The 27,781-nt window shown below is 35.2% G+C and overlaps 2 protein-coding genes across 4 annotated transcripts in view; one reads left to right on the top strand and one right to left on the bottom strand.

The window, feature by feature from the left end:
- The window catches only part of Nudcd1 (NudC domain containing 1), a 70,035-nt gene extending 62,066 nt beyond the window's left edge, over nt 1-7,969 (bottom strand). For both annotated transcript variants that reach the window (XM_027949310.3, XM_027949316.3), the window contains exon 1: nt 7,763-7,969. In XM_027949310.3, the coding sequence (XP_027805111.1) occupies nt 7,763-7,880 (118 nt within the window). In that variant the 5' untranslated portion in view covers nt 7,881-7,969. The remainder of the gene's footprint in view (nt 1-7,762) is intronic.
- Nucleotides 7,970-8,198: 229 nt separating this feature from the next.
- Eny2 (ENY2 transcription and export complex 2 subunit) lies at nt 8,199-18,721 on the top strand. Of its 2 annotated transcripts, none has more exons than XM_027949338.2 (5): nt 8,199-8,272; nt 9,730-9,806; nt 13,680-13,750; nt 15,159-15,233; nt 17,668-18,721. In XM_027949338.2, the coding sequence occupies exons 2-5, from the start codon at nt 9,739-9,741 to the stop codon at nt 17,742-17,744; spliced, it is 291 nt and encodes a 96-aa protein (XP_027805139.1). In that variant the 5' UTR covers nt 8,199-8,272; nt 9,730-9,738; the 3' UTR covers nt 17,745-18,721. The 2 variants fall into 2 exon arrangements, with proteins under 2 accessions (XP_027805139.1, XP_027805130.1); XM_027949329.2 differs by having other exon boundaries at nt 8,199-8,344; nt 17,668-17,940.
- Nucleotides 18,722-27,781: the final 9,060 nt, after the last annotated feature.

Genomic DNA, 27,781 nt, shown 5'->3' with positions numbered 1-27,781 from the left:
TTGATTTTAGAAGGTGAGTGGTTCAAGAAGTGACCTTTATAGGTGGAAATAATGTGGAAAACAGACTGGAGCAAAACAGGGATAAATTCAGGAAGACCCATTAGGAACACTACAAATGTGAAATCATAATTTTGAAAGACTTGACAGAAGTTGAGGAAACTAACTGTTTCACTTGAGGAAGTGTGTACTTGCAAGGAATGGTTAACAAATATATGTTCTATGGATAGGAAGGAAATAATTATCCATTTTTTTTTAGGACCACTGTGTGGATGAAACACTGGAAATGTCCATGAAAATGTAACAGCCCAAAAAAGTAACTTTAAACAATAATATAACAAATACATTTTCTCCCTATGGGAGCAAAGAGCCCTCAATAATCATGAACAGGTCAGAAGTTTCTTAGCCTTTTGCCTTACTATATCTCAGTTGCAAACACATTTATCTCTGGAAAACCAGTTAAAAGACCTTGATATAACAGGAGTTGGTTGTTGCATTTCAATAAGATAATCTATGTAAGTTATTGTGACAGAGAAGCAAGCAGCACAGGCATGCTTACTAGTTTGTAAAACTCTCTTAGTGTGCAGAAAAAGGCTGCTTCTCTAGCCCTAAATGAGAAATAAAAAGTTGTAACTACATTTATCACATCAATCTTCTTGAGTATAAAGATGGGAGGCAGAACAAGCGAAAGGAGAAAAGCAGTGTCCAGAATGTGACAAAGCTTAACCACCAGCAAGCTCTTTTGTAGAGCCTTCCCAAGAAAGAAAGGAAGAGGCAGGGAACCTCTAATCTGTTGGGATCTTTGAAATGGTTGAAGAGGAACCCTTTTTATAAAGAATTCAGTGCAGTAGTTTTTTGGTACCTGAGATTGAACCCAGGGGTGCCACATCCCTAGCTGTTTTCAAGTAAAACAGATTCAACTCTTTTGCTAATGGTGCTAAGGATGGTATCCACTACTGCTTCTTGAACTCTCAAAGTATATTATTATGTTAAACTACATAAAATTTCCAATTTTTGACATCAATTAAATATGATGTAACCTAATATTTATCTAAACACATTAGTTTTTAAAAAGTAGTGTTGGAGAAGCAAAGAATAATAATCTATAAAGTTCACTTCTTGAACCACTCACCTTCTAAAATCAACCCAACGAATTAACTGTCTTCTACTATTTGCTTAGTTTGCTATTTGTGTATGAAGATATAAAAAGATAAAAGTTATGAGTATGTATAATGAGTTCTAAAACAAGGCTTACAAAACAGGGCAGGACGTAAGTCAGGAGTACTGCTCCCATGAAACTATTTTATAAAATGCTTCTGGGATCATAACACATTTATCTGGCTATCTTCCCCATAATTTCCTACAGAGTGTAGACAGGAGTTTTATAGTAAACTCTACTAGAGAAATTATGTTTTCACTTAAAAATATATATTGAACAATTTTTGTTTGTAGTCAAAATGGAATAGGAAGCAATTCTGTTTTTCCATCTGAAATAACTAATAAGAAAAAATAAAATAAATCAGACATAATTACATGAAACAACAGTTTCCAAGATACTAGGCATCTGGTAACATAGAAAAATGATCACTAAGAAACCCAAAACACATGAGGTGAACCCTATCACTGCCCCAGTCTACAAAGTTTTGTGAAGTTTCCAGACCAAGGCATAAAAAAATGGGAAAGTGAGGCAGACTGATCTGAAAGTCTGGAGAAACCATGGAAGTTACAGTTGATTAGTCAGAGTAGCAAACAGAGAGGCAAACCCCAGAGATCTGCAGAGGTCTCCCTGAAGAACTCAGCATGTGTTTGGAGGAGCCAACCCCAAACCAAGGAAAGAACAATCTGAAAGACTATGGGGAAAGGTACTGGACACTCACACAAGACTGCAGAGTGACTAGGCCAAACAGGAAGAATGAAAACACTCCTAATTTGTGGGATACTGGGCAGAGTACACAGCAAGCCTTGCTTCCATAGTGGGGAATAGTTAGCCCTAGACTAAACCAGACTATCAAATCTTAAAAGCAAGATTCAATGGAATTAACCTGCTTCCAAGCAGCTAAAATAAAACCCAGAAAAAAAGATTATGAGAATACAAAAATACCCTGCATCCAATAAGGTAAATTCACAATTTCTGATACCCAATCAAAGCAGAAAAGGAAAGGAAAACAAGCCCATAATGAGGAGAATCACCAATCAATAGAAGCTAATACATAACTGACATAAAGGGTATAATTAGCAGAGTAGCAGATTAAAACAGTTATTACAAGTATATTTCATATGTTTAAAATCATAAGCAGGGGCATAAAAGATATAAAAAAATTTTAAATCAGACTTGAGAGTTAAAAAAGAGAAAAAATAATGCAGAATAAAAGGGGGGTAATGATGAACTTCCAGAATAGGTAAATGAAGTTCTCAAAGGAGAGAACAAGAGAAAAATTTGGAAGAAAATTATGAACTCAGAGTTTATAGGTCAGCAAACCCCAAGAATAAGAATCATGAAGAAAACCACACCTAGGCACACATAATTATTGAACTGCTCAAAACCAATGTAAAATAGAAAAATCTTAAAAGCAGCCAGAGGAAAAAATGTATGCTATGTACAGAGCAACAAAGACAGGATAATGTCAGATTTCTCATCAGTTACAAAACAAGCAAGAAGACTACAGGGCAAAATCTTTACAAAATTAAAGAAGAAAAATTGTCAACTTAGAATTCTATATGTGGCAAAAATATCTTTGGAAGAATCAAAGCAAAATATAGATCCTTCCGTACTAAAACATGGAAAGAATTAATTACCAGATTGTAAGAAATAATTAAATTCATTCATGCAGAAGGAAAATTGCAATACACAAAAATATGGATCTAAATAAATGAAAGAACACCAGAAGTAACAACTGTAAGTAAATACACAATATTTTTTTCTTATTTAAATTTCTTTAAGAGATAATTATTTAAATAAAAATAATATATTGTGAAATATACAATAACATATAAGACTAAAATTCATGACAATAGCTCAAAGGCCAGGAAGAAATGGTATAAAAGTATAAGGTTCTTAAAATACATGGTAAATAATATACTATCATTGAAATGTAACCAATATACATCCTAAAGTGATTATTAAAATAATAAAAAAGTACAGCTGATAGCCCCAACAAAGGAAATTAAAACACAAGTATATATGTATGTGTGTGTATACATATGCATATATACACATACACTCACACATACATACTATGGCATAATTAATCAAAAGAAAGCTGGGGTGACTAATATCAGACAGACCTCAGAGCAAAAAACTAAAAAAAATCTTGCTAGGGATAAAGGTTATTTCATAATGATAAAGGGGTCAATTTATCAAGAGAACATAACAATGTTTATGAAGCTGGCAACAAAGTTTCAATATATATCATGCAAAAAATGGTAAAAATTAGCCAGGTGGGGTGGCATATGCCTGTAATCAACAGCTCTGGAAGCCGAGGCAGGAGGATCACAAGTTTAAGGCCAGCCTCAGTAACTAAGCAAGGTCTTAAGCAACTTAGTGTCTCAAAAAAATAAATACAAATGAACAGGGCTAGTATGTTGCTCAATGGTTAAGCAAGTGCCCCTAGGTTCAATGCCTGATACCCCGCCAAAAAATAAAACAAAAAATTTATAAAACTCCAAGGACACATAGAGAAATCCACAATCATAGGCATAAATTCTAATACCCTTCTCTTGCAACAAGGGTGATTTCAAAATAATCGTGCTGAGTAAAAGAAGCCAGACAGGAGTGGTGCGGGGAGTGGGGACATAGTACACAGTATATAATTCCAGTTATATAAAATTCTAGAAAATCATATTAATTTATATTGTCACAAAACATATCAATAGTTGCTTGGGGATGGGAGGAATATGGGAAGAGCAGAGGGATAGGTGTATAGTTACAGAGGGTACAAAGAAATTTTGGGGGATGATAGCTAAGTTTATCATCTTGATTATGGTGACCTCATGGGTGTATCCATGCCAAAACGTGCTAAATTGTACATTTTAAATATATGCAGTTTATTGTTAACTATATCTCAATAAACCTGTTTAATGTGCAAGTGATACAAAATCATCCACTATTCAACCAAGCAACCTCCAGCTCTACAGATAAAGCACTGAAAAAGATAGACACAATACAGAACCAAGACTCTTGGCACAAAAGCAGACACTGAATGCTGCAAAGTGTCTATGAAGCACAGGGTACTACTGGAAAGTACAGAACAGAAGAGATTCTAACTTGTACAGATTTTACAGTATGGACTCTAACTATGTAGTCAAGAAAGGAATCCCTGAAGAAGTAAAAGAATAAAGTACAAATTAATTAGGTGAACTATAGGGGGAAACATAAAAAGATCTACTAAATAAGATTCTAGGGAAAGGATGTCTATAGGATAAATACTCAGACATGGAACTGCTGGATCAAAGACAATTACAATTTTAGGAAACAAATTTTTTGCTTAGGTTTTTTCTTTCTTTCCATTTTTTTTTAAATTGGTGCTTTATAGTTATACATAATGGTGAGATTTATTGTTACATATTTATACATGTACACAATCTAACAATATAATTTGGCCAATGTGACTCCCCAGCACTTCCCCTTCCCTTCCCACTTCTCAACATCTTTTACTTAGTTTTTTGGAGTGGAAAAAGACAAAGTAACACTGTTTATGTTGCAGGGGTAGTTCTAGAACAACTTAATAATATTCAGACAAGAAAATAAGCCTGTTAGCCAAGCTCTTTGAGACCAGAAACCACATCTGCATCCTCATATCTTAAACAGTATTTCACACACCCAAGAGTGCAACCAAAGGTTTGCTAAATTAAACTCCTTGGGTTAGGATAAAAAAAATCAAATTATCAGGAGCTCCTCAATTATACCTTAACTATCTCTAGAAATGATAGTTTGTAAAGAATCAACCTCTTCTTTTTTTGTTCTGTTTTTGTTGTTGTGTTTCTTTTGTTCTCAAGTAATTCATAAAAGCCTTCAGACAGTTGTCTCCATTCCTCTGGTCTTCTACATAACTACAGAGCCATAGGGTAAATGATTTAACCACCAAATTTGCTCATTTCCCTTTATACTTAAAAACCCTCAAACAGCACCACTTTACCTCTGGTTTTGCCTTCTAAACACAGAATCTAAGACCAACATTGTGAAATATGGGCGAGGGGAGACAGTGTGATTTTAATAAAGTAAATTAATTTATTCATTTATTTAGGCAGTGGGGATTGAAACCAGGGGGTCTTTACCACTAAGCTACATCTCCAGCCCTTTATATTTATTTTGGGACAGGGTCTCACTAAGTTGCCCAGGCTAGCCTGGAACTTGGGATCCTCCTACCTCAATTTCAATTGCTGGGGATTACAGCCATTCACCACCCCAGCCAGCTTAAATGTTTTCACTTTGGAGTATCATTTATTGCGAGATTTCAATTCCTGATTTTTTTAATGTTACAATATCCCACACTGACTTTAGGTTTGATTATTTTATTTTATTTAACCAGTAAAGCAAAAGTGCATTCCAACTTAGCAAATTAAAATGCTGGCAAAACTATGACAACTGAACTTTGTCTTTTATTGCAATTGCACATGAAAAAGTCTGGGAAACAAAGGATAAAGTCCAAAAGATGAATAGTGCCCTCATCAGTCTAACTCCTCTTTTTGCAAAATTTTTCACCAATACAGGACTGCATCAGCATTCTGCATACGGCCTACTGATCTTTTCCTTTTAGCTCATGTTTTTCCACAAATGGAATGTCCTCAACAACTTCATTCATTCAACTTATTGAGTACCTACTATGTGCCAAGAACTAAAACAAAGTAGTGAATAAAAGAGAAACATCATGGAATTCAAAGTCTAGTGGAGGAAACATCCATCCAATATAGAATCTAGAACTACAATAATTACTGATTTATGGAGAATAAAATGAAGGATCTCTAAAGTGAAAGCAAGAAGGCTAGTCAGAAAACTACTATATTTTAGGCAAGTGAAAACAACGATTTGGACTAGGAAACATGGAGAAGTAAAAATCAGGAGTTTAGGGCACTTGCTGACAAGTTGAACTGAGGACTTCACAAAGAAATACTCAAACATAAATAACTATACAGACTAAATTAACAGTCACAATTTTTATGCCTCCCTGGATCTACGCCTTCTTTATGACCTTCCCACACGTACTCCAGACTTGATTATTTGATTTGCTTTGACCAGTGGAGCAAAAAACTTGTTGCAAGGAGCAGCCTGAAAAAAGCACTTATGCACTGCTACTCACATCCTCCAAAGAGCCTGAGCTAGCCTGCAGAAGGATGACAGACCACAAGGAGAGTTAAGCAAAGGTCATCTGAAAGAATCTTAAATCAGTCAATGGCAAAGAACACCCAAACAGATGAAAAAAAATCCAGTTATGATGAGCACAGTTGCCTAGCAGACCCATAACTGAACAAGAATGCATGAATGAGCCCATCCAGGACTAGAAGAATCAAGTAGGTAGGCAATCTATGAATTTGTCAGTAACAATCAGTTTGTCAGCAACAATAAGTGCTTTTTGGGTTTTTGTTTAGTTTTTTTTTTTTTTTTTCCCTAATGTATCAGCTCACAAAATATGGTGGTACTATTTACTGACTAGGAAACAGAGACTGAAAATGGGGTGGGAGGAAGGCAGAAAAGGAAACGAAAAATCAAGCGTATCTTCTCTCATACTGGTTAACCTATATTCTTTATAGCACAACTTAGATATCAACTTCTCCAGAAAGCTGGCCCAGATCCACAGGCTAGTTATTCAAAAATTACCATTGTATTTTATACACATATCCATCACTGCCTTCCCACATTATTTTATACTTATTTGGCATTTTCTTCCTAACAAAATAATAGTTCTGTTATCCACTTACGGACTGTGTCCTATTCATCTTGATAACATTGGCATGTAACAGAACAGGCCCTCTATAGATGTTTCTGAATTTAATAAACGGATAAACACTCACTTCTTTGATAATATAACGTCTATTAATTAACTCTGGACCCGTATTTCTCAAAGTGTGATCCACTCACTGACAACCTGCACCAGAATCAGAAGTGTGTTAAAAAATGGGCAAACCTCCGGGCTCTATCATCAACGTAAATGTACTTTTTACAATGAAAACGTTCTGGCCAGCTACTAACAGTTAGTAGCAATGTGGTTACTAAAACAAAGCAATCAGCAGTGTGATTACAAAATCATCTTTCTTCAAAAAATGTCTAGCGATATTTTTTCTACGACAGTCCTCAGTGTGCCAGGACCTGGGAAACTGAAAATGCTCTGACAGGTATGTAGTTTCTCCTCTAAGAAATGGCTCTGCGTCAAAGGAAAACAGGCGTTGGGTTTTTCCAAGGAGGTGTGGCTTCTCAGCTAACACTTTGACAGACAACGTCCAGAGAACGTCCCGAGCTTTCCCCACGGCAGGGCCAGCCGGGTGGACCGGCGGTCCGAACCCAGGCATCACCCGTGTGCCCCACCTCGGGGTCGAGGGCGGGCCCAGGGTCCCGCTGGTGAAAAGCCACACCTAAGAGGTTTTCACGGGGCTGAAGGGCATCGTTATCCAGAGGCAACCACCCTGTGTGCACCCCAGCGCGACGGGCAGTAACGAAGGCCATGTTGTTCTGCTTGCCCTAATACACAGAAAGAAAACGCGGGAAGGCTCAGGCCGATGGCAGCCGAAAGAGGAAAGGAAGGGAGTGTGAGGGGTCGCCACAGCTTCCCACCTGCGTCAAGTTCCAGCTGGTAACAGGGCAGTGGCTCGAGAGAGAGCTTGTAACCCTCGAAGCGGGGGTCCAACAGAGGTCTCTTCACCCGCAGGGAGCAATTAGCCGCCACCTCCATCTCTTTCCAAGATCCAAGCGTGGGAATTAATAAAGCTCTTGTTGAAAGGTCCGCGCTTCACTCCTGGAACTGAGGCTGGGAAGCGGCGTGGTTCCCATCCCAGAAACCACTGCGGCGCCACTGCCTTTTGGGAAATGTAGTGTGCGCGAGAAATCGGACCCTTGTTGCATGCTGGGTTCTGTAGTTTCTCTGGGACTTAAGGCCCGCTCAACGGCAGGACCTGGACTCTCTTACCCAGCGGGCTAAGCGACCAGGAGGCGGCCCGCGCTAGTTAAATTCTCACTTTATAGGCAGGGTGGCGAGACCCCGCCCCGGAAATGCGTGTTCTAGCTTTCTGTGTGCTTAGGTGCCCGAGCTACTGAGGGTCTAAGTCCGGGCAGCCGAAGAGTGTGGTAGGTAACGGTCGTCAGCGCAAGGGTCATTTCGTCGCTGGGAAGGGACGGCCCTCGCCCGCGGTGATGGTGGTGAGCTATGCCCGTGGTCCTCAGGGCCGGGACCCGGGCCCAGCCCAGGCTCCTTTCGATGTGCTGTCTTTCGTTAGCTTCCCCGACCCGCGTTCGCGGGCCTGTAGGGCTCTCCGGCAGGGCGTGCTACTGGAGTTGGCCTGAAGCCAGTCCTCGCTTTGTTTTCTGGCTCCTCCCCTCCCGCCTCTCCAGCTGTCTCCGCCCTGTTTTATTTTCCCAAAGAATGTCTGAACTGGGAGGTATCCCCTAGTGCCCTTGTTTTACCAGTGAGAAAACTGAGGCCTTTAGGAATTAAGTGACTTGTCCAAGGTCACTACCCGTATTTTAGGGGGCCAAGGCGAGATCAAGTATTCCTGATATGGTACTGACTAGACCTTGTAGTTATTTTGAAAACGTTAGCTTCCAACTACAAAAGTAAACATTTCTTGATTCTTTCTCAAGTCTTCCTTTACCCTGTTCCCCTTTAAACAGCAACAGCAACAACTGAAAACTCATTTCCAGTGTAAGTTTTCATATAGAAGAATTGAGAGACGGGAAAAGTGGTGTCAAGTTAGTGACAGATTCGCTGGGAAAGCTTTAGCTTATTCCAAGTTTTATTGAAACTTTTGGATGTCCCCAAAACCTAACCTCACTCTCCTTTCTGTACATTTTGGTTTTATTGTCTGCTTTTGCTGAAAATTGAGAATTTTCTAAGATAAGAATTAGTTTGAGATTTGTTTTCCACTTAACCCACTGGGAATACTGTATTTGATAAGACACACAATACACGTAGACTACAGCTAGTGTAGCAGTTGTAATTCTAAATCCTAGTGAAGACTAAAGTAAAGCACTTAGAGTCTTATCTGATGGTTTCATTTTTCACTAATACTTTTTTATCTTGTACTGATATTTAGATTATGGCTTCCTCAAATTTTGAATGCAGTTAAGGTGCAGAAATGATCCTGTCATTTATCATGTGCAGTTAAAGTGTTTGGGGGCTTCTAGGAACAAAGTACCTGAGTTGAAATTTTGCTTTCACTATTTTCTATTCCTGTGCCTCAGTTTCCTCAGCTGTAAAATAAAAAATGTTAATATGTAATGATAAGGTTGGGAAATTAAATGTAATTTTTTAAAAAATACACAGAGTACTAGGTAATTAATTGTTTAATAAATGTTCCAAAAATAATAGTTATTAATAAAAGACATACGGGGGAAGGAACTTGTTTAGTGAATAATCAATATGAGTTGGGATGAAGTGAATTATATTTAGAATGATGATATAAGTAATACACTTGAACATCCTTCTAGTTGATAGAATATTAAATCTGTTAGGATGATTGCCCAGAGGATTTAGAAGAAAATGCTTTATAAATATTCTATATCTGAACATATATGTTGATGTCCAGGTTAGCAAGATGAACAAAGATGCGCAGATGAGAGCAGCAATTAACCAAAAGTTAATAGAAACTGGAGAAAGAGAACGGTAAGTAATAGATTGTGTTATTAAATTACATTATACCATCTTTAATAGTTACATAATGTTATAAGAATCTAATTATCAAGAAACAAACAAAACATGCCAGTGAAAAGAATTACAGAAAGTTGAGATTATCAAAAACTTCTATCCTAACAGCTGTAAGAGTTTATTTAGGTGCAACATTGCTTGCAAGACTTGGACCAACACAGGCAATGTAGAAGCCAGAAATTATTATAATAAATATATAAATTATTATAGATTCTCAAAGAATGTATAATACAGTGGGGAAGAAAAAATACTCAGATAGCTACAGTTGAAGACATAATGTTACCCAGGTTTTCATAAGACTACATGATAAAGCCACATTGGAGCAGCATGTGCCATTCCTTTTCTATGAAATATTTCTCTTCTGTTCATTCTTAGTAAATTCTAGTTCATCTCTCATGTATTACTTTAAATATTGCTTCTTCAAGGAATCTAATTATGGAATCCCAAATACTTTGTTCTGTCATATCATTTAATCACATCCTGTTCTAGTTACCTACTTTACTAGTGTGTAGCTCTCAATATAATCCAAGTTCCATGATAGCGAAAACAGTTTTGTATACCCAGAATCTAATGCTATAACTGACACCTAATTGGTTAAATAAATATTTGAAGAAGGAACAGGTTTAGAAATATACAGAAGGGGCCAAGGAGTCAATAAAGACTCCTAGAAGCAAGATGATAAAGTTTAAAAGAGAAATATATATGTGTATGGAAGAGGAGGAATTTTTTCAATTCTACCTGGGGATTAAGGGGATGGGTAAGATCTCACAGAACAATAAAAGATGCTTATGCTGGGTTAGAAAGATTATCAGTTCTCTAAGCCAGTAAAGGAGAGGATATTATCTTCTAATGGCATGTGCAAATTCACAGAGCTTGGTACAACATGATTAATTCTCTGGGTACTACAAAATTATAGAAGAAAGCTATACGTAAAGAATAAAAGCATGTGGCTGGAAGAGTGGACAGAGTATGGATTTGGTATAAGTTAGAATTATTTCAGCTAAAAATAACAGAAACTAAACTCAGAATCTGGCTTAACCAATAGAAACATATAAGCTCATCTAATTAAAATATCTAGGGTTTAAAGTTACTTCATATATCACTAAATTTAGGCATGCAAAAATTATTGCCAAGGATGTATCTTCTCTCACCTCTGCTTTTCTCTGTTGTTGGCTTTATTCTTAAAATAGGTGGCAGAGATTAGCAGTTCAAACTTACATATCACTGCTCAGACTGCCTTGTTGAACACAGGACCTAGCTTGATTACCATCTTATTTAGGTAATAGGCAAGTTATGATCAGCCTTGCCTAGGCCATATTCCATTATCAGACCCTTAGCCAGATTGTTATACTGAGAATGGCAAGTGTTTTGTTCTTAATCAAAGAAAGGTCAGGAAAATGGATGCTCTGATTTGCAAAAATATTCATTGCTCACTTTATCCTTGAATGATGGGAATTATTGAAAGATTTTAAGAAAGGGAATAATTAGATCACATTTACACTTTACAAATTGTATTCTGTGATTCTGTGTGAAGGATAGACTTGAAGATTCAAGACAGAAAACAGATAAATGACTTAGAAGATTGTATTGGGTTAAAAAGAAAAACAGCAAAAATGGAAAGGAGAACTTAAAATTTTTTTTAAAAAAAAAGTGGAAACAGCTCTTTTTATGAGGAAGGAGGCATCAAGAACAGTGCCATGGGTAACTTGAGAAGATAGTACAGCTAGTAGTAAGTAGAGAAAATTATGTGGTTTTTTGGGTTTTTTTTTATTCGTGCAGCTTAGTTTCCAAGTTTCAATCACATGGCCTACCCTGTAAGGTGCCGGAGATACAGTAGTCAACAAAATGAAGTCTGTTCTTTTATGGAACTTAACACTGTAAAGGGAGGAAACATACAATACATGTGTAATATGGCAGATAATGATGAGTGCTATGAAAATAGTAAAGCAGAGAATAGACATGGAGAGGTGATATTTTGGGTAGAGAACGTTTCACTGCCAACAGATCAGAAAGATATGAGGAAGTGGAGGGGTTCCAAGAGCCAAGGTCCTGAGATGAGCTTGCCTACTATTTTTGAGAAATACATGGAAGCTAAGGAGACTGCAGAAGCTGAGTGAGGGAGAAAAGAGATAATGTAGAATCATTTAGGCTGTAGTCAAGTCTTAGAGTTTATTCTGGGTAAATTGTGAAGGCACTGGAAGGTTTTGAGCAGTGCAGGATAATGAAGTGCACAATGAAAGAAGCAGGGAGACAACTTAGGTAACAGTCCAGAAAGGAAAAGATGGTGGTTTAAACTAGGATATTGATGAAGATAGTGATAGACATTTGACTTCTAGGTATATATTTTAAAACTAAAACCTGTAGGATATCCTCATGGATTGGATGTGAAGCGTTAACAAGGGATCTGAGTAAAAGGTGCTGCCAAAGTTTTCAGCCCAAAGAACCAAAAGAATGGAGTTATTTTGAGAAGGAAGCAAGATGAAGTAGGAGAAAATATAAAGTTGGGCTTTAGCTCTATTGAGAGTAAAAGATCAAAATCATGGAATTTGCAGGGAAATGGATGGCATTAGAGCAGATTATGCTAAGTGAAGCTAGCCAATCCCTAAAAAACAAATGCCAAATGTCTTCTTCGATATAAGGAGAACAACTAAGAACAGAGCAGGGAGGAAGAGCATGAGAAGAAGATTAACATTAAACAGGGACGAGAGGTGGGAGGGAAAGGGAGAGAGAAGGGAAATTGCATGGAAATGGAAGGAGACCCTCATTGTTTTACAAAATTACATATAAGAGGAAGTGAGGGGAAAGGGAGAAAAAAAACAAGGGGGAGAAATGAATTACAATAAATGGGGTAGAGAGAGAAGATAGGAGGGGAGGGGGGATAGTAGAGGATAGGAAAGGCAACAGAATACATCAGACACTAGTATGTCAATATGTGAAACAGTGGATGTGTAACCGATGTGATTCTGCAATCTGTATACGGGATAAAAATGGGAGTTCATAACCTACTTGAATCAAATGTATGAAATATGATATGTCAAGAGCTTTGTAATGTTTTGAACAACCAATAATTTAAAAAAAAAGTAAAAGATCAAATGGAAATGTCACTTAGTGGATCTCTAGGAATATTCACAGAGAAGCAATTTGCAGGGAAAGAGAATATGGTTTGGTATGTGATGTGTTTAAACTGAGAAGTTGGAGGATTTTCTAAGAGTGGTATGTGGCAAAAAATAATAAAATATTTTGTAGCATTCCTGATGCCATTAGTTGCAATATATACCATTTTCTACTATTAAGAAAAAAGAAAATATTGCTAATTATGATATGCATGCGAGCTTCTGAGTTATTAAATTGTGTTGGGGGCCAATCTGTAAGGTTAGAGGGAGATATAGCAGGGAAATAAGAGAGCTAAAGAATAAGAATTTGTAGTAAAAGAGTAGATTTTGGAACTTGAAGTTTTCAGAGCTGCATCTTCTCTAAGTTCAATACTGTGTCAAAGTTGTATAAGACCCATGATATTCTTGGTGATGAAAGGATATGGGATATGTAAGAAGACCAAAGAGTAGAACTTCTTGAGAACTGTTGTAACCCTGCCTCTGCATTTAGTTTTACTCTTTATTTAAATGAGACCCAAATAAAATGCAGGACCCAGAGTTTAAATGATTTGTATAAGACTAAATAAAGAACTATTCAGTGATAGAATGAAATTTTGGCCACAACGTTTTGGGACTGAAAATTAGGGAATTTTTAGTTGAGTAGTTGAACCTTTGTTTCAAAGATTCTTATCTAAGATGTACATTGTTGTTTACTTTGAAAACACTTTTTTTCCAACAGCCTCAAAGAGTTGCTGAGAGCTAAATTAATTGAATGTGGCTGGAAGGATCAGTTGAAGGCACACTGTAAAGGTAATCAGTTTAACTTAGAAAATAAACTGATTCCATTGTTTTGAACTGGGTTGGTCTGGGATTCACTAGGAAAAAAGTAAAGTCAGTATTTTAAAGTCCAAATGCTCAAGCATAATTTTAAACAATAAGAAATTGAATTTTTCAGCAGTGATTTCCTCTTTTAAAAGTATGTATAGACCTGATTGTAAAAAATGTTTAGGAATTTTTTTGTGTGTCTCTTCAAACAAGTGAGGCATGAGCGCTCAAGGTTTTCTCTGCCATCAAAATGGATTCTTGGGCTGAGGATGTACCTCAGTGGTCATATACTTGCCTAGCAAGTATGAGACCCTGGGTTCAATCCCCAGCACTGAAAAGAAGGAAAAAAAATATATATATGTTTTTCAGGAACAGTATTCCTAATATGTTTTCACTTCATAACAAATTGAGCACTTGAGAGTTGGCAGACTTACAGGAATTATATCTCCTGTCTTTGTGTTCTTTTACAAAATTCACCATAAAAGTTCTTGAAGAATTACAGTTTTAAAAAAATACACAGAAGAGAAGATTGTTAAATTGCTGATTATTGATGATGATACTGTCTGATAGATTACATATCACTAAGATGAGCCTCCTGTCTTGCTCAGTTTTTGGCATAATTGATTTCTGGATATTTTTAATGAATCTCCATTGTTTCATAATGGTTTCTGCAATTAAAAATAATGGAAACTGTTTACACATTAACTATAAGAAGGCAAGTTAGTAAAAGCACTGACTTTAAAGTATTCCAGACTTTGGTGGCTAAAAAACTGGAGCTGGGTTTCAGCTATGTGGATTGAGTTTCTTAATTTTTAAGCCTCCATTGCCTCACCTCTGAAGTGGGAGAAATGTTTAGTCCACTATATAACTGAATATTAAATGGTGTAAAGCACCTAGTGGGGATCCAGTAGATGTTAATCATATCCCCTCTTATATTTCTTTTGGCCCAGCCTTGAGAAAACAAAGGAACAAAGTAGCTCTACCTTTTAATTTTTAGCTATGGAATTACAAGTTTGACTCACATAATAGGTTTTATTTCCTCTGTTATATTTAAATAAGAGCTAGTATGATTATAGTAAAATAAAATCTGTTCTGTTTTAAGTTCCAGCTTTTTATAAATATTAGAGTTCCCAAATTTATTCTAATTGTTATAGTTATTTGTTAAGTTACAGATTATTTAGCTGAAAGTTGAACAGACTTGTCTTCTTAATCTGGAGAATACTTAATGTGTTTATGTTATAATTTTTTTTAGAAAAAACAAAAGAAGTGTCCTCTTTTATTTTTTTAAGACCAATATATACTCTAAAAACATGATTTTAACCCTTCCTTATGAAAATCTTTCTTACAGATAATGATTTTAAATGATATGATTTGTTTTTTACTTTTGCATAAGAGGTAATTAAAGAAAAAGGACTAGAACACGTTACTGTTGATGACTTGGTGGCTGAAATCACTCCAAAAGGCAGAGGTAAGGAGTATAGTCTATGTCAAAGGAAACGTGCTGGTGCAGACATTTTTTTCTTTGCAAATTCAGATGTTTTTTCTTTTTATAAGAAAAAGTACCCTTTCCACAATCATGTAGGTGTTTTCATTGCCTCATGAGGGAAGCGTTAAAATTGCCTACTCGCCTCTCTCGAAATCTCAAATAACAAATGAGATAATAGGTGTAAAATGTTTTTGGTGCTCTAAAACGGTATACCAACATAAGTTGATAGAATTGTTAAGACAGTTTTCAAAATATGGGATTTTACAGAGGCAATTATCATCTGAAGCTAGGATTTACAAACTTTTATGAGGTATAGCCTGTCTCCCCTTAAATATTTAAATAATTCAAGAGTTTTACTCCAGCCTCTAAGTCTTTGTTCTGCTCTTTCCTTATTAAAAATAAATGAAGGTCTGTCTTGAATGTCTAATTAAGAATTTGGAAGTTCCACAACTTCATGTTCAAGGTGATCCATATTTAAGACTCAGAGCAACCTTTTCCTTAATTTCCCTCTGAAGTACCTTGTTTAATTTACATACAGAAGGGAAAGATAGGAAACATTATATTAATACTGATGATGTGTTACTGTAGATGTTAACTACCTTTTTTTTTTTTTTTTCATTTATTTTGATAAAGTTGGTGGCATTTTTTATTTGTAAGTAGAAACGGGTAAATTAGATGACCTGCAAGTTTTTTTTTTCTCTCACACAGAAATAGTAACAATAATTTCATTGTAAAAAGTAAATAAGTTTAAAATTATTACCACAGAACACTAATTCCCTCCTGAGTAGGACCTATGAAATCCCATGATCCTTTTCAACCATTTCTTAAAGCCTATTTGCAGCTAGAAAACATGTTTTTTTTCTTCTAGTGTGTCTCAGGGAAATATGGAAAAAAGAAATTATTGTTCTCCTTGTGAATTTATATTTTAAGATAATTTTCTCAAATTTCTTTTTCTGTTTTCAGTAATTTATACTTAATCTGTTAATATTGTTGAGGAACTGGTTATGCAGGTTAGAGTATCTGTTATTCACCACTTGCATCTTGGATATTTCATTGTCTAGCAACTCCCTGCTAGAGAATGAGAATTTCTTTTATTATTAAAGAAAAGTAGAGTAAAAATAAATTGTTTCTTTTTTTGTTTTGTTTTTAGTCTTCCTTTAATTGTTAGGAGCAGACATTTACTTTTTTTAGCATACACTGAAATTGACCTTTTTCAACATGCAGTTTTCTGAACTTTATATACAAACATAGATGCATGCAACAACCACTACAACAGTTTTTCTTATCCTGAAAAAACTCCTTCCAGCTGCTGCTTTATTATTAAACCTTATCCCAAAGCAAATGATGTGTTTTCAGTCATCTTAATTATAAATAAAAATATTTTAATGTATATATTGATTTCATTTCCAGTGGACTTTCAGTTTGTAGTCTTCTGAGATAGACTTCAACAATTTATAAAAAGTATTTCCCTTATTTGATTTATGTACTTAGTTGTTTAATTGTATGTGGAAATATTGAAATTTATCTGAAGTTTTTTATTTCTCTTGAACACAAGCAAATAGTTTTATTTTATGTTTTAGTTAATTGCCTCTTTTGAATTTTTGTTTTGTTTAATATTCTAAGAACAGTCACACAGGTCAATATTCAGAAAGTTAAAAATATAACATGTAACTATTGTTGCAGTTTTTTGCATCTTTGCTGGGCCAAGAGAGTATATGCCTTCATTATTTCTGTAAGACATTGCCAAATTACCTTCCAAAGCATGTACCAGTTTATACTTCCTCTAGCTAAAAAAAAAAGGCCTCCTTTCTCTTATTATTGACCTTAGAGTTTCGGTCTATCTGATTGTTAAGATATGCTGTCTGAATGTGGCTTTAATTTTCATTTCTCGTCTTAAGAATGAGCCCCTCTTACATAAGAACAGTGTCTCTCCTTTTTATCTCTTTGCCCATTTTTGTTAGTCTTCTGATCTTTTCCTAATCAGTTTGAAATATCTGTGTAGTAGAAGAATCAGTTTTGTTGTTGTTTTTTTTTTTTTAAAAAGAATGTTTCCCCATTATGTCTTGTGGCTTTGCTTGTGGTAATTTTGACCAAGTATGAGATGTTGTGTATAAGTCAAATTTATCAGTGTATGACAGCCTGTGTATTTTAAAATGGCCTCCACTGCTAGTTTAAATACTTTTCTTATATTTTCTTCTTATCAGTATGCAATGTATTTAGGTATTAAATAGTTCATTAAAATAATGAATTACAAGTATTCACTTTCTTTTCAGATATCTCTTTCTATTTTTTTAATTGAACCATGAGGGTTATGTATGAAATTCCTTTATTGGTGATCTTGAATAAAATGTCACATCCCAAATTGACGTTTTAACAAGAATCATCTTACTCTGATGTTTTTGTTTTTGTGTTTCAGCCCTGGTACCTGACAGTGTAAAGAAGGAGCTCCTACAAAGAATAAGAACATTCCTTGCTCAGCATGCCAGCCTTTAAGGTTGAATTAGATTGTGTTGTTCTGTGTTTTATTTCTGAAAGTACAACTTGCCATAAATTAGAAATCAGTTTCCCAAAATAAAATCCTTTTTTGTATGATGGTATACAGTTTTCAGTAATGATGTATACATTGTATTGATTTTTTTCCCTAAATGTGTTATTTTAATAAATATCTCACGAATGAGTTTGAAGTTTGCTTGGAGTTTGGAATGAATGGGACTCTGTGTTTATTACTGATTCATTAAATTTGTTGAGAAAGTCAGGAATGAATACAGTTTAAGTATTTAGTTTATGCATTTCTTTGTGCTAACAGTTTAGAAGTAAGAAGTCTTTCCTGATTGCATATGTATTCTTGTTTTGAATCCCCATACTGTTTTATAAATTGTAATGCTTCCTCTTGTACCATGGTTATTTATCTTTATTTCTTATTTGTTACAAATTCCAAGGGTTAGTACTGGGTCTTACTCATCTTTATGTGCCTTCCTTATGCTTCAAAGAATTTACCATCTAGTGGAAGAGAGAACATTTGCAAGCTGGCTCCACACCAAGCTCCTCCCACATACTCTACTCATCTGAACTTTGAAAGCAGACTCTATAAATTGCATCCCCACATACTAAGGTCAAGAAAGAACTTAATGGGTGAATAATTTCCACCCATTAGCTTTACTCTGACATCAGGATTGCCAAATCCAATGGACTCTTGTCTATTCTTATGTGACCTCTGCTGGAAAGTGAGAATGTTGACCATCCTGCCACTTGGAACCCTCGTCCCACTCCTCACATTGTTTCTTCCTACCACTGGAAATTCCTTCTGTTTCTTGTGGAGTACCTTTTGCTGATTGTGACTTTTAAGTAATGTTTCTTAGAGCTCTTTCCTGAGCCCTCTGCCTGACTAACTGGATATACTTTTCCTGAGCAAATCCCAGGAAATGGGTCAAACCGTGACTTCAAATACCAACAGGTTGATAAATGCTAAACTGCATCTCCAAACCAGACTTATTTCTAGCCTCCAGACCCATATATTTAACTGCTATGGATCATCTTCATTGGATATTCCTCAAACACCTCAAAATCACCATACCTAAAATAGCAATTTTATTTTCCCCCACTAACTACCCCTGCTGTGTTCCCTATTTCTGAATGGTACCTCCCAGACATACAGATTACCTGAGGAGCTTGTTAAAATGCTGATTCTGAAGGTAAGAGATATACAGTACAAGATTATTCTTTATTTCTAACAAGCTCTGAGTGGGGTTGCATGCTGCTAATTGAGGATCACTTTGAGTACAGTGAGGCTATAAATTTATCTTCTGCCTTCTTTATAAACATAGATTATTGCAGTAGACCCCTAATATTTTCTTGTTCTAGTTGTTCTATGCCTCCTCCAATATCTCTTTCACACTATTGGCTAAGTGGCCTTACTAAAATTCACATCTGATCATTTTATTCCTCTACTTGAAATGTCTTAGTGCAGGACAAAATTTGAACTTGGCATAAAACTTATGCCCCTCTAGATCTGTCATTTACTTAAGAGTTCCTCAAAGTTAACAAGTTGTTCCATCCCTAATACTTTTGCAAATCTATCACCCTAGGAAGTCCTTCCCTCCTACTTATCTCATTCCTACTTACCCTTCAGAGTTCAGCTTGAGTTGCTAAAATATCCTGACTCCTCTGGTGTAGATTTCCCCACCACTGTTTTTCCATAAGAAGCAACTGTATGTTTCTCTTCAACACAGTGGTTCTTCAACTTGCATACATCCAGAGGAGAGGAAACTTGATTTCTTTGACTTTGTATGATGTTTATTTGTGAATGAGTGGGTAAGGGAATGAATGAGCAAATGAACCAGTGAATGAACATGGGAGCATGAAGAAAGATAACAACAAATAGGGTATAATTGAGGAAAAGCTTCACATTAATCTTTTGCAGAAATAATTTCATCTTTCTAATGAATTTTGTAGTCTTTGAACCTGGGCTTAATTGCGTAAAGTTTTGAGCCTGAGAAGACACAGTCACAAAAACCTACCCAAAAGAGTTTTTTGTTTCTCTTGGTCTCTTATAAAACAATGTTTTAAAGTGCTGATAGGGATGCTTGTCATTTTGTTACTCATTTTTCAAAAAAGAAAAGCAATCTTAAAAGTTACACAGAAAATGTTAGAAAAGTAGTTCTTATTTCTTAGAACTCTTCATGGAAGCAAACCAAAAATTAAAAATTATTCATTTAGATACTATTTTAATAGTCTAAAAGAATATGAGAAAATGAAAACAATTTATGAAGATAGTTTGGGACAGGAAATAAACTGAATTGAAAATATTTCGTAGCCATTTTTAGTACTAAAGAGCTTAGATTTAAAGTGATAATGCTAAGAACTTTCCCACCTCTAACCTGGAAAGAAACGAGGTTTCGTTGACATCATATAGATGTCTCATTTGCTTCTAGAACCATTGATACCTTGTAAATAAACCAACTTTGTGAACATCTTGACTCAAATCATTGATTTATATAACTTAAGAATACATTCTTTAAAAATCTTGCATACTTTCACTTAATGTTGGAAATTTAATAGGATTATTATTGCATGACTGCATTGGTAAGTATAATTAGGATTACTATAAGCTTCTCTAATAGAATTAAAGAAGATCCAGCTAAATTATTTATGTAATCACTTAGCTTTGGCCTTACAAGTTATCATTTGAGCAGTGCCAATCCAGGGACTGGGTGATGCTGGGGATTGGTTATTAGATATGGGACTTTTCATAACTTGATAAAAAGCTCCACTCAACACAAAAGAACTGTGACAGCTGCTCAGTAGCTGATGCTGGAAATGATCCAGAGAGAGAGTATGTGTGTGTGTGTTTGTATTTAACCCTTGTAAAAGGCTATCTCATGTTACTCAGTGACTTCATAAAACCCCTCATATTTACCATTAGAAACCACACAAAAGCCATTGGATGAAACCTACCAAGAAAACTAATGGTACGTTCAGAACATTCAGGTTCTAATCTCGTCTATGATACTGAATTATCAGGTAAGACTGACTCTTCTTGAATTTCCTTATCTGGATAATAGATCTGATAATATTGACCTGGCAGGAATTAAAATAATAAAATCTTAATACTAATAATCAGAAGAAAACAGATTCATGTTATTCCTAGCAAGAACTCTAGAAATATTTAAATTATTTACTATGTGTTTTCTAGTTTTATATACATGAATTACACTGTGTCAAATAGCTGCTTTTATTTTTCAGTCATTTCTAGATAACATTAATTACCATGAGAATAGAAAAATAAACTTGTACAACTTGATTGAAATAGAGAAATATCACTATAATAGCAATTAGGGAAGGTTGACCTTATCTTTAATGTTTACCCTCATTCTACTATGAACTACTTTGTGCCTCAGGTTGTATCCTATTTGTCTTTGGATCCTCATTACCTAACAGTGAATTCTTAATGAGTGACAATAGAGAAAAAAATGTGGCATATATCTATTTATACCAGACTTCAAACTCTATTTGGTTATTGTGCTTACCGGCCAAAAGGGGGCACTAGAAGCTGTATTTTAGTCCTGCTGGTGGCTGTTAAACTACTGGGTATCATTTGAACAGGCCCAATTCCAAGAAGGCCAGCCAGTGTTTGCAAGATGAAAGTGTTACTGAATTAAATCAATGTGAGGAACTCAGAATGTGTTTCTGGTATAAAATAAGATGAAGCTATAGTGGAACATAGATGTTGTTTGACTGGGCTTGTTTTCTGCAACCAATTCAGTAATTAAGAAAGAAGCTGATTTACATAGCATATACCACTATTGATAGGGTTCTCTTTCACCAACTTTTATCAAGGAGGAGAGGGTAGGGGAGAGGAGGAAATCCTTAACAAATGAAAGAAAAATAATTTTCACTGTATTTAAAGGTAATATCTTTCTTTTTCATCCTATGTCACTTTGTAAAAAGAAAAAGTATAAATAGAGCATTGTATAATAGTGCGCAAACCCGGTGGACATTCAATGAATATTGGCATATGATGACAATAATAAAGAAAATCAAAGAACAAAGACATAGAATTGATACTCATGAAATGATGCTACTCATCAGTCAGTTTTGGGTACAGGGGTTATTAGGACCTTGGACATCCGTAAATGCTCCAGCTTTGTGCCTGGAATTACCAGAATAAAGTGATAAAAAATGGCTTTCAATTGCCCTAAAAATTCTTCCCTAAAATTGTTTGTTGAGGGCATATTCTTCAGAAAAAAAATCCTTTTTAGACAGCTACTTATATCAAATTTAGACTTCAATGGGGTAAGAGCCACAAAATAGAAAGGTGGAAAAAGAATTGACTGCTAAACCCTTACCTGTTGGATGTTGCAAGTGATTCAGATAACAATATGCATTGTGTGGTTTGAAACACGGTTTGGCTGAGATACTGACAGTGTGACGGTTCTCTATTTCTTAGTTCTATCATCAATGTATTTAAATGACCTGATTAGTCACTTAAGGGTTCCACCTGACAGTTGACTTTCAACACTATCTCCTATTTGATAGGAACACTGGCAGAATAATAAATTATGAAAATTGTGGGTGCTTCTCTTAAGAGACATGATATAAAGTCAAAGTTATGGTTAGGACTTAGCAAATGTATACATATTTGCTATACCAGCATGTACTAAAAACAGTTTTGTGTATGGGGTCTATCCTCCATGTTTTACCCCAATCCATAAAAACTGAGATTGCAGACAGGCATATTTTGTGAAAAAGAGCTCACACATTCATTGACTAGTTGTATTTCCTATGGTCCTGATTTAATTTTCTTACTTCTCAGTGGCTTCATAGAGACTACCAATGAAATAACTGCCCCATTTATCATTGCCATCACTTCTCTAATGTTTTTTTCCATCCTGCCAGCTAAGATGTGATTATCATTAGAACTCCCTTACAATTACCCTCAATTTCTCTCCTTTTTTTCCCAATCACATGTAGTCCTGCTTAAATATAACTACCCAGAAAGTTTATTCCATGTAGAAAACTGAACTTGAAGAAAATATCACAGTTCTGCTAAGTCTCAATTTAAAAATGACAACCAGACATTCTGAAAAACTATTGATATGGCATTGACATGGCAATAATTGGCATTAACATCTGACAAAAAAAGTCAATGTCATGAAGGAAACAAAAAAGGAATGAAGGAGAAAGTAACAGCAAGAAATGGTCTTGATTAAAAGATCAGAGACATTAGGATGTAAAGCAGTGTATCATCCCTGATAAATAAATAACCATTAAGGACATTCTTAGGACATTGGAAAATTATAAACATAGACTGTTGTTTCAGTGTTAAATTTCTTGAGTATTACAAATGGGTTCTTAAAGAATGAGCATGTTCCATGTTGAAGTATGTAAGGATGAAGTATCACATTATAACTAACTCAAATGGATTAACAATAAAAAATGTGTACAATAAACTAAATATGGAGTGAGAGAAAACCAAACAGCAAATGGGGATCTAATAACTTTGAAATTTGTCGTAACAGTTTGATTCTCTTTAATAATAATTTTTTCAATGAATAAAACACTAGATAAAATCAAAGTCTCCTATGGCTTTTGTATATTTAGTTTTATGTAATATTATAGAAGTGTTCCTTTTATATCTATGCATAAATGTTTTATATTGTTTATATAATTCTATAACATTTTTTATTTTTAAAAACATCTTCATTGATGGTATGATTGACATATAAAATTTCTGTACTGATTTAATTCATACAATTCAATGAATTTGGTGGTAAGTATATAACCATGAAACACCATTAAGGCCATGAATACATATCACCACCCAAAGTTTTCTCCTGTGCCTTTGTGGTGGTGGTGGTGATGATGATGATGTTCATGTTCATGTTGGGCGCGTGTGTGTGTGTGTGTGTGAAAACACCTAAGATTTACCCTCTTAGAATTTAAGCATATGCACTCTGCTTTGAGTACATTTCCAGAACTTATTAACTTGTATAACTAAAACTTTGTATACTCTTCCAGGCTCTATCATATTGTTTCAAATGACAAGATTTACCTCCTTTTTTAAAGGCTGAATGACATTCATCCATCCATGTGGCTTATAAACAAATGTATTTCACAGTTTTGGAGGCTTGGAAATACGAGATTTACTGGCAGATTTGGTGTCTAGTGAGTCGTCTTCTGGTTCATAGAAAGTGTCTTCTTCATGCATCATCATATTGCAAAAGGGGGAATGAGCTCCTTTGGGCCTATTTAATAACAGCACTGTTCTCACTCATAAGGGCTCTGTTCTCATCCTGACCAAAAGTCCACCTCCTAATATCATCATCTTGGAAGTTAGAGTTTGAACATACGAATTTCAGGGGAACACAAACATTCCAACTATAGCATAAAATTAAAATTTGTTTTTTTGTTTTGGTGGATTTTTTATTGTTTGGGGTTGGGGCAGGGGCCGTGTTACTGGAGATTGAACCCAGGGTCATTTTACCACTGAATTACATCTCTAGTCCCTTTTATTTTAATTTTGAGACAATCTCACCAAAGTGCCATGTTGGCTCCAAACGAGATTCTCCTGCCTCAGCCTCCCAAATACAGGCATGTGCCACTGTGCCAATCTCGGTCTATTTATTTGTTTGTTTATTTATTTTGGTGCTGAGGTTTGAACCCAGGCGTGCTTTTACTGCTGAGCCACATCCTCAGCCCCACCTTTTTTATTTTGAGACTGGGTCTCACTAAGTTGTTTAGGGCCTTGCTAAATTGCTGAGGCTGGACCCAAATTGCTATCCTTCTGTTTCAGTCTCCCAAGTCACTGGGGTTACAGGCATGCGCCACCACGCATGGCATCAATTGGTTTTTGACAAAGATGTTAACACACAATAGGAAAGGACAGTCTCTTCAATAAATGTGCTGGGAAAAATACTTATTCACACTCAGAATTAATTACAGCCTCTTCTCATACTGTACACAAAAAATTCACTTAGGCTAAAGACAAACATGGAACTGTAAAACTACTAGAAAAATATAGGGAAAAAGACACATGACATTAGCTTGGGTAATGAATTTTTAGATATGATCCCAAGAACACAGGAAACAAAGCAAAAATAGATAAATGGAACTGCATCAAAATGAACAGTTTCTGCAGAGACAAGGAAACAATGCAGTACCAGTGAAGAGACAGAAGAGAGAAAGGAGAGTAAATATTCACAAGACAAACATCTTGCTAATATTAACAAGATTAAGTTTAATTAATATTAATCCTATTAAGGGCTAATATTAAATTCATAAACTCAACAGAAAAGCAAGAAAACAATAAAAAAAGGGAAAACGATCTCAACAGACATTTCTCCAAAGAAGACAGGTATATGAGAAATGCAAGTTTAAATCACAATGCTATATCACCTCAAATTATTAGAATGTGTATTAACAAAAAGGAGATAACAAGCACTGGCAAAGATGTGAATAAAAGTGAATGGTTTCACACTCGTAGGGATGGAATGTATAAAACAGACATTGTTTTAGTCAGCTTTTTTACCACTGTGACTAAAAGACCCAAGTAGCACAATTGTAGAGAAGGAAAAATTTATTGGAGGGCTCATAGTTTCAGAGGTCTCAATCCATAGACAGCCGGCTTTATTCCTCAGGACTCCACCCCCCAATGAAGCACCTCCTCCCACCATACCCCACCTGCCTCCAATTACCACTCAGTTAATCCAATCAGGGATTAAATCGCTGATTGGATTAAAGCTCTCACAGCCCAGTCATTTCCCCTCTGAACCTTCACAACGTTGTCTCCCATGAGCTTTTGGGAACACCTCACATCCAAACTATAACAGACATTATGGAAGACGGTACAAAGGTTTCCCCCCAAATTAAAAATAGGTCTACCATATGATGCAGTAATCTCACTACTGGGTATATATATCCAAAGAAATTGAGATCAGGACCTCAAAGATATACTTTTGCATCCATATTCATTATAGCATTATTCACAATAGCCAAGATATGGAGTTAACAAGTGTATATCAATGGATAAATGGACAAAGAAAATGTGGTAAATATACATAATGGAAATCCTACATTTTCAACAATATAGATGAACCTGGAAGATATTAAGTAAACTAAAACAGACACAGACAAATACCACATCTTCCTTATAGATGGACTAATTCATGGAAACAGAATAGAATGGTGGCTTTCAGAGGCTGGAGGATAGTGGCTTTGGGGAAATGTTAGCCAATAAAACATTTTAGTTGGAAGGAATAAATTCAAGAGATCTATAATACATGGTAACTACAGTTAATAACAATATATTACATACTTAAAATTGATAAAATGGTAGAGTTTAAGTATTCTCACTACTGAAAAAATTATGAGGTAAATAAATTTTGTCCCCTTGAAAAACCAGTGAATGTCTATTTTGTAAAAATGTACTTCATATTCTGATCCTGTTTATTTTTTAAAAAATACAATGATTTGGAGCTATTCTAGATAATATTGATGACTTTTATGGTTGTTGAAAAAGTTTTGGTCAGGATTGTAACAACAGTCTTAATTCTTAGTGCATGTCTGTGCAAAAAAACAAAAAGTGATGACAGCATAAGTTCTTGCTTTACCATGAAGGTAAGAAAATGCCAAATGAATTACTAAGCATTGTTAGAACCTATTATGTAAGGAGTGTAATGCTTGCACTTCTTCAATTCAAGTTTTATTTGGGAAAATAATAAAAGCCAAAACAGAACAATAAAACTTTTCAACATTTCCAAAATGTTAATAGCCTTAGTAGTTTCAAAAGACCCCCACAAACTCCAAATTTTTCCAGGTATACACTGAAGGGAAAAGGTGAAGCCATTCACTCCTTTATGCCTTGTTTCAATGTGTTAAGGTCTTTCAGTAAGTGAAGTGTTGGACAAGGATACGTCTTCTGGATTTCTCCTCTTTTTCAGTCCAAAAATCAATTTGAACATTTTCAGTGCACATGATTGAACTAAGTACTCTCCAATTTTATAGAATCTTAAAGAAGAGAGTTTTGTAAAGTTGAACCCAACTTTTGGAAGTTGTTGTCCTTTTATTTTGAGATTTTCTTGTATAAAAATTTTCTCAAAGTTTTTATAAATAACACTGGGGCCTTTCTGTGCTATCACATTAATGCAAGTGAAGCTGTAGTCAACAGCCTTCATCATCATCCTGTTCTTCAACATTCCAACTTAAATTGAATGTGTAAAAAAACACAAGGCAAATAATGATAAAATATATGATTCAAGAGGCACTCTGAAGCTCCATGGTAAAAGCCTTAAGTCTTAAGCAATTTGATACATCTTATAGAAACAAGAAATTTGTCTTATCATTTAGGTAAATTTGTAAAGAAAGGTAGATCTTTGAAAATTCATCCAAAACATTTACCCTTTTTTATTGCTTTAATCCTCATATTGACAGAAAGTTTCCACCAAAGCTCAGGAGACAAACCCTTCTGTGATTGTGACTACTTTAAATTTTTATTCAGTTGTAGATGGACACAATACCTTTATTTTGTTTGTTTTTATTTTTAATGTGGTGCAGGGGATGGATCCCAGTGCCTCATGCATGCTAGGCAAGCGCTTTACCACAGAGCCACAACCCCAGCCCTGAATGGGGCTACTTTTGAGTATAGAATTCCATGGTTCTCTATGTCTATGCCTTACTACATAATGGCTCTCATATCTGATATCATTTACAATTCTCTCACAAAGTCATTTTTTAAAGACACACAATATTAATAGAAAAATGATCACAAATACCCTCGTTATAATATATTAACCACAACAGAGAGTTTGAAAAGAATAAATTAATCATAGAAATTTTGCCATTCACAGAAGTTGCCAAACTCTGTAAGACCTTTATTATTCACAATTTGTTAATAATAATGAATGATGTTAGCACTCTTTTCCCTCTTTTTTTATTAGTTCTTTTTAGTTATACACAACAGTAGAATTCATTTGGACATAACTATAAAAGCATAGAATACATCTTGTTCTAGTTCAGTCCCCAGTTCCTCTCCT

The sequence above is a fragment of the Marmota flaviventris genome, chromosome 15, assembly GCF_047511675.1.
Source record: "Marmota flaviventris isolate mMarFla1 chromosome 15, mMarFla1.hap1, whole genome shotgun sequence".
NCBI classification, from domain to species: domain Eukaryota; kingdom Metazoa; phylum Chordata; class Mammalia; order Rodentia; family Sciuridae; genus Marmota; species Marmota flaviventris.
The sequence above is the reverse complement of the archived record's forward strand: the minus strand, read 5'-3'. Positions and strand labels throughout refer to the sequence as shown.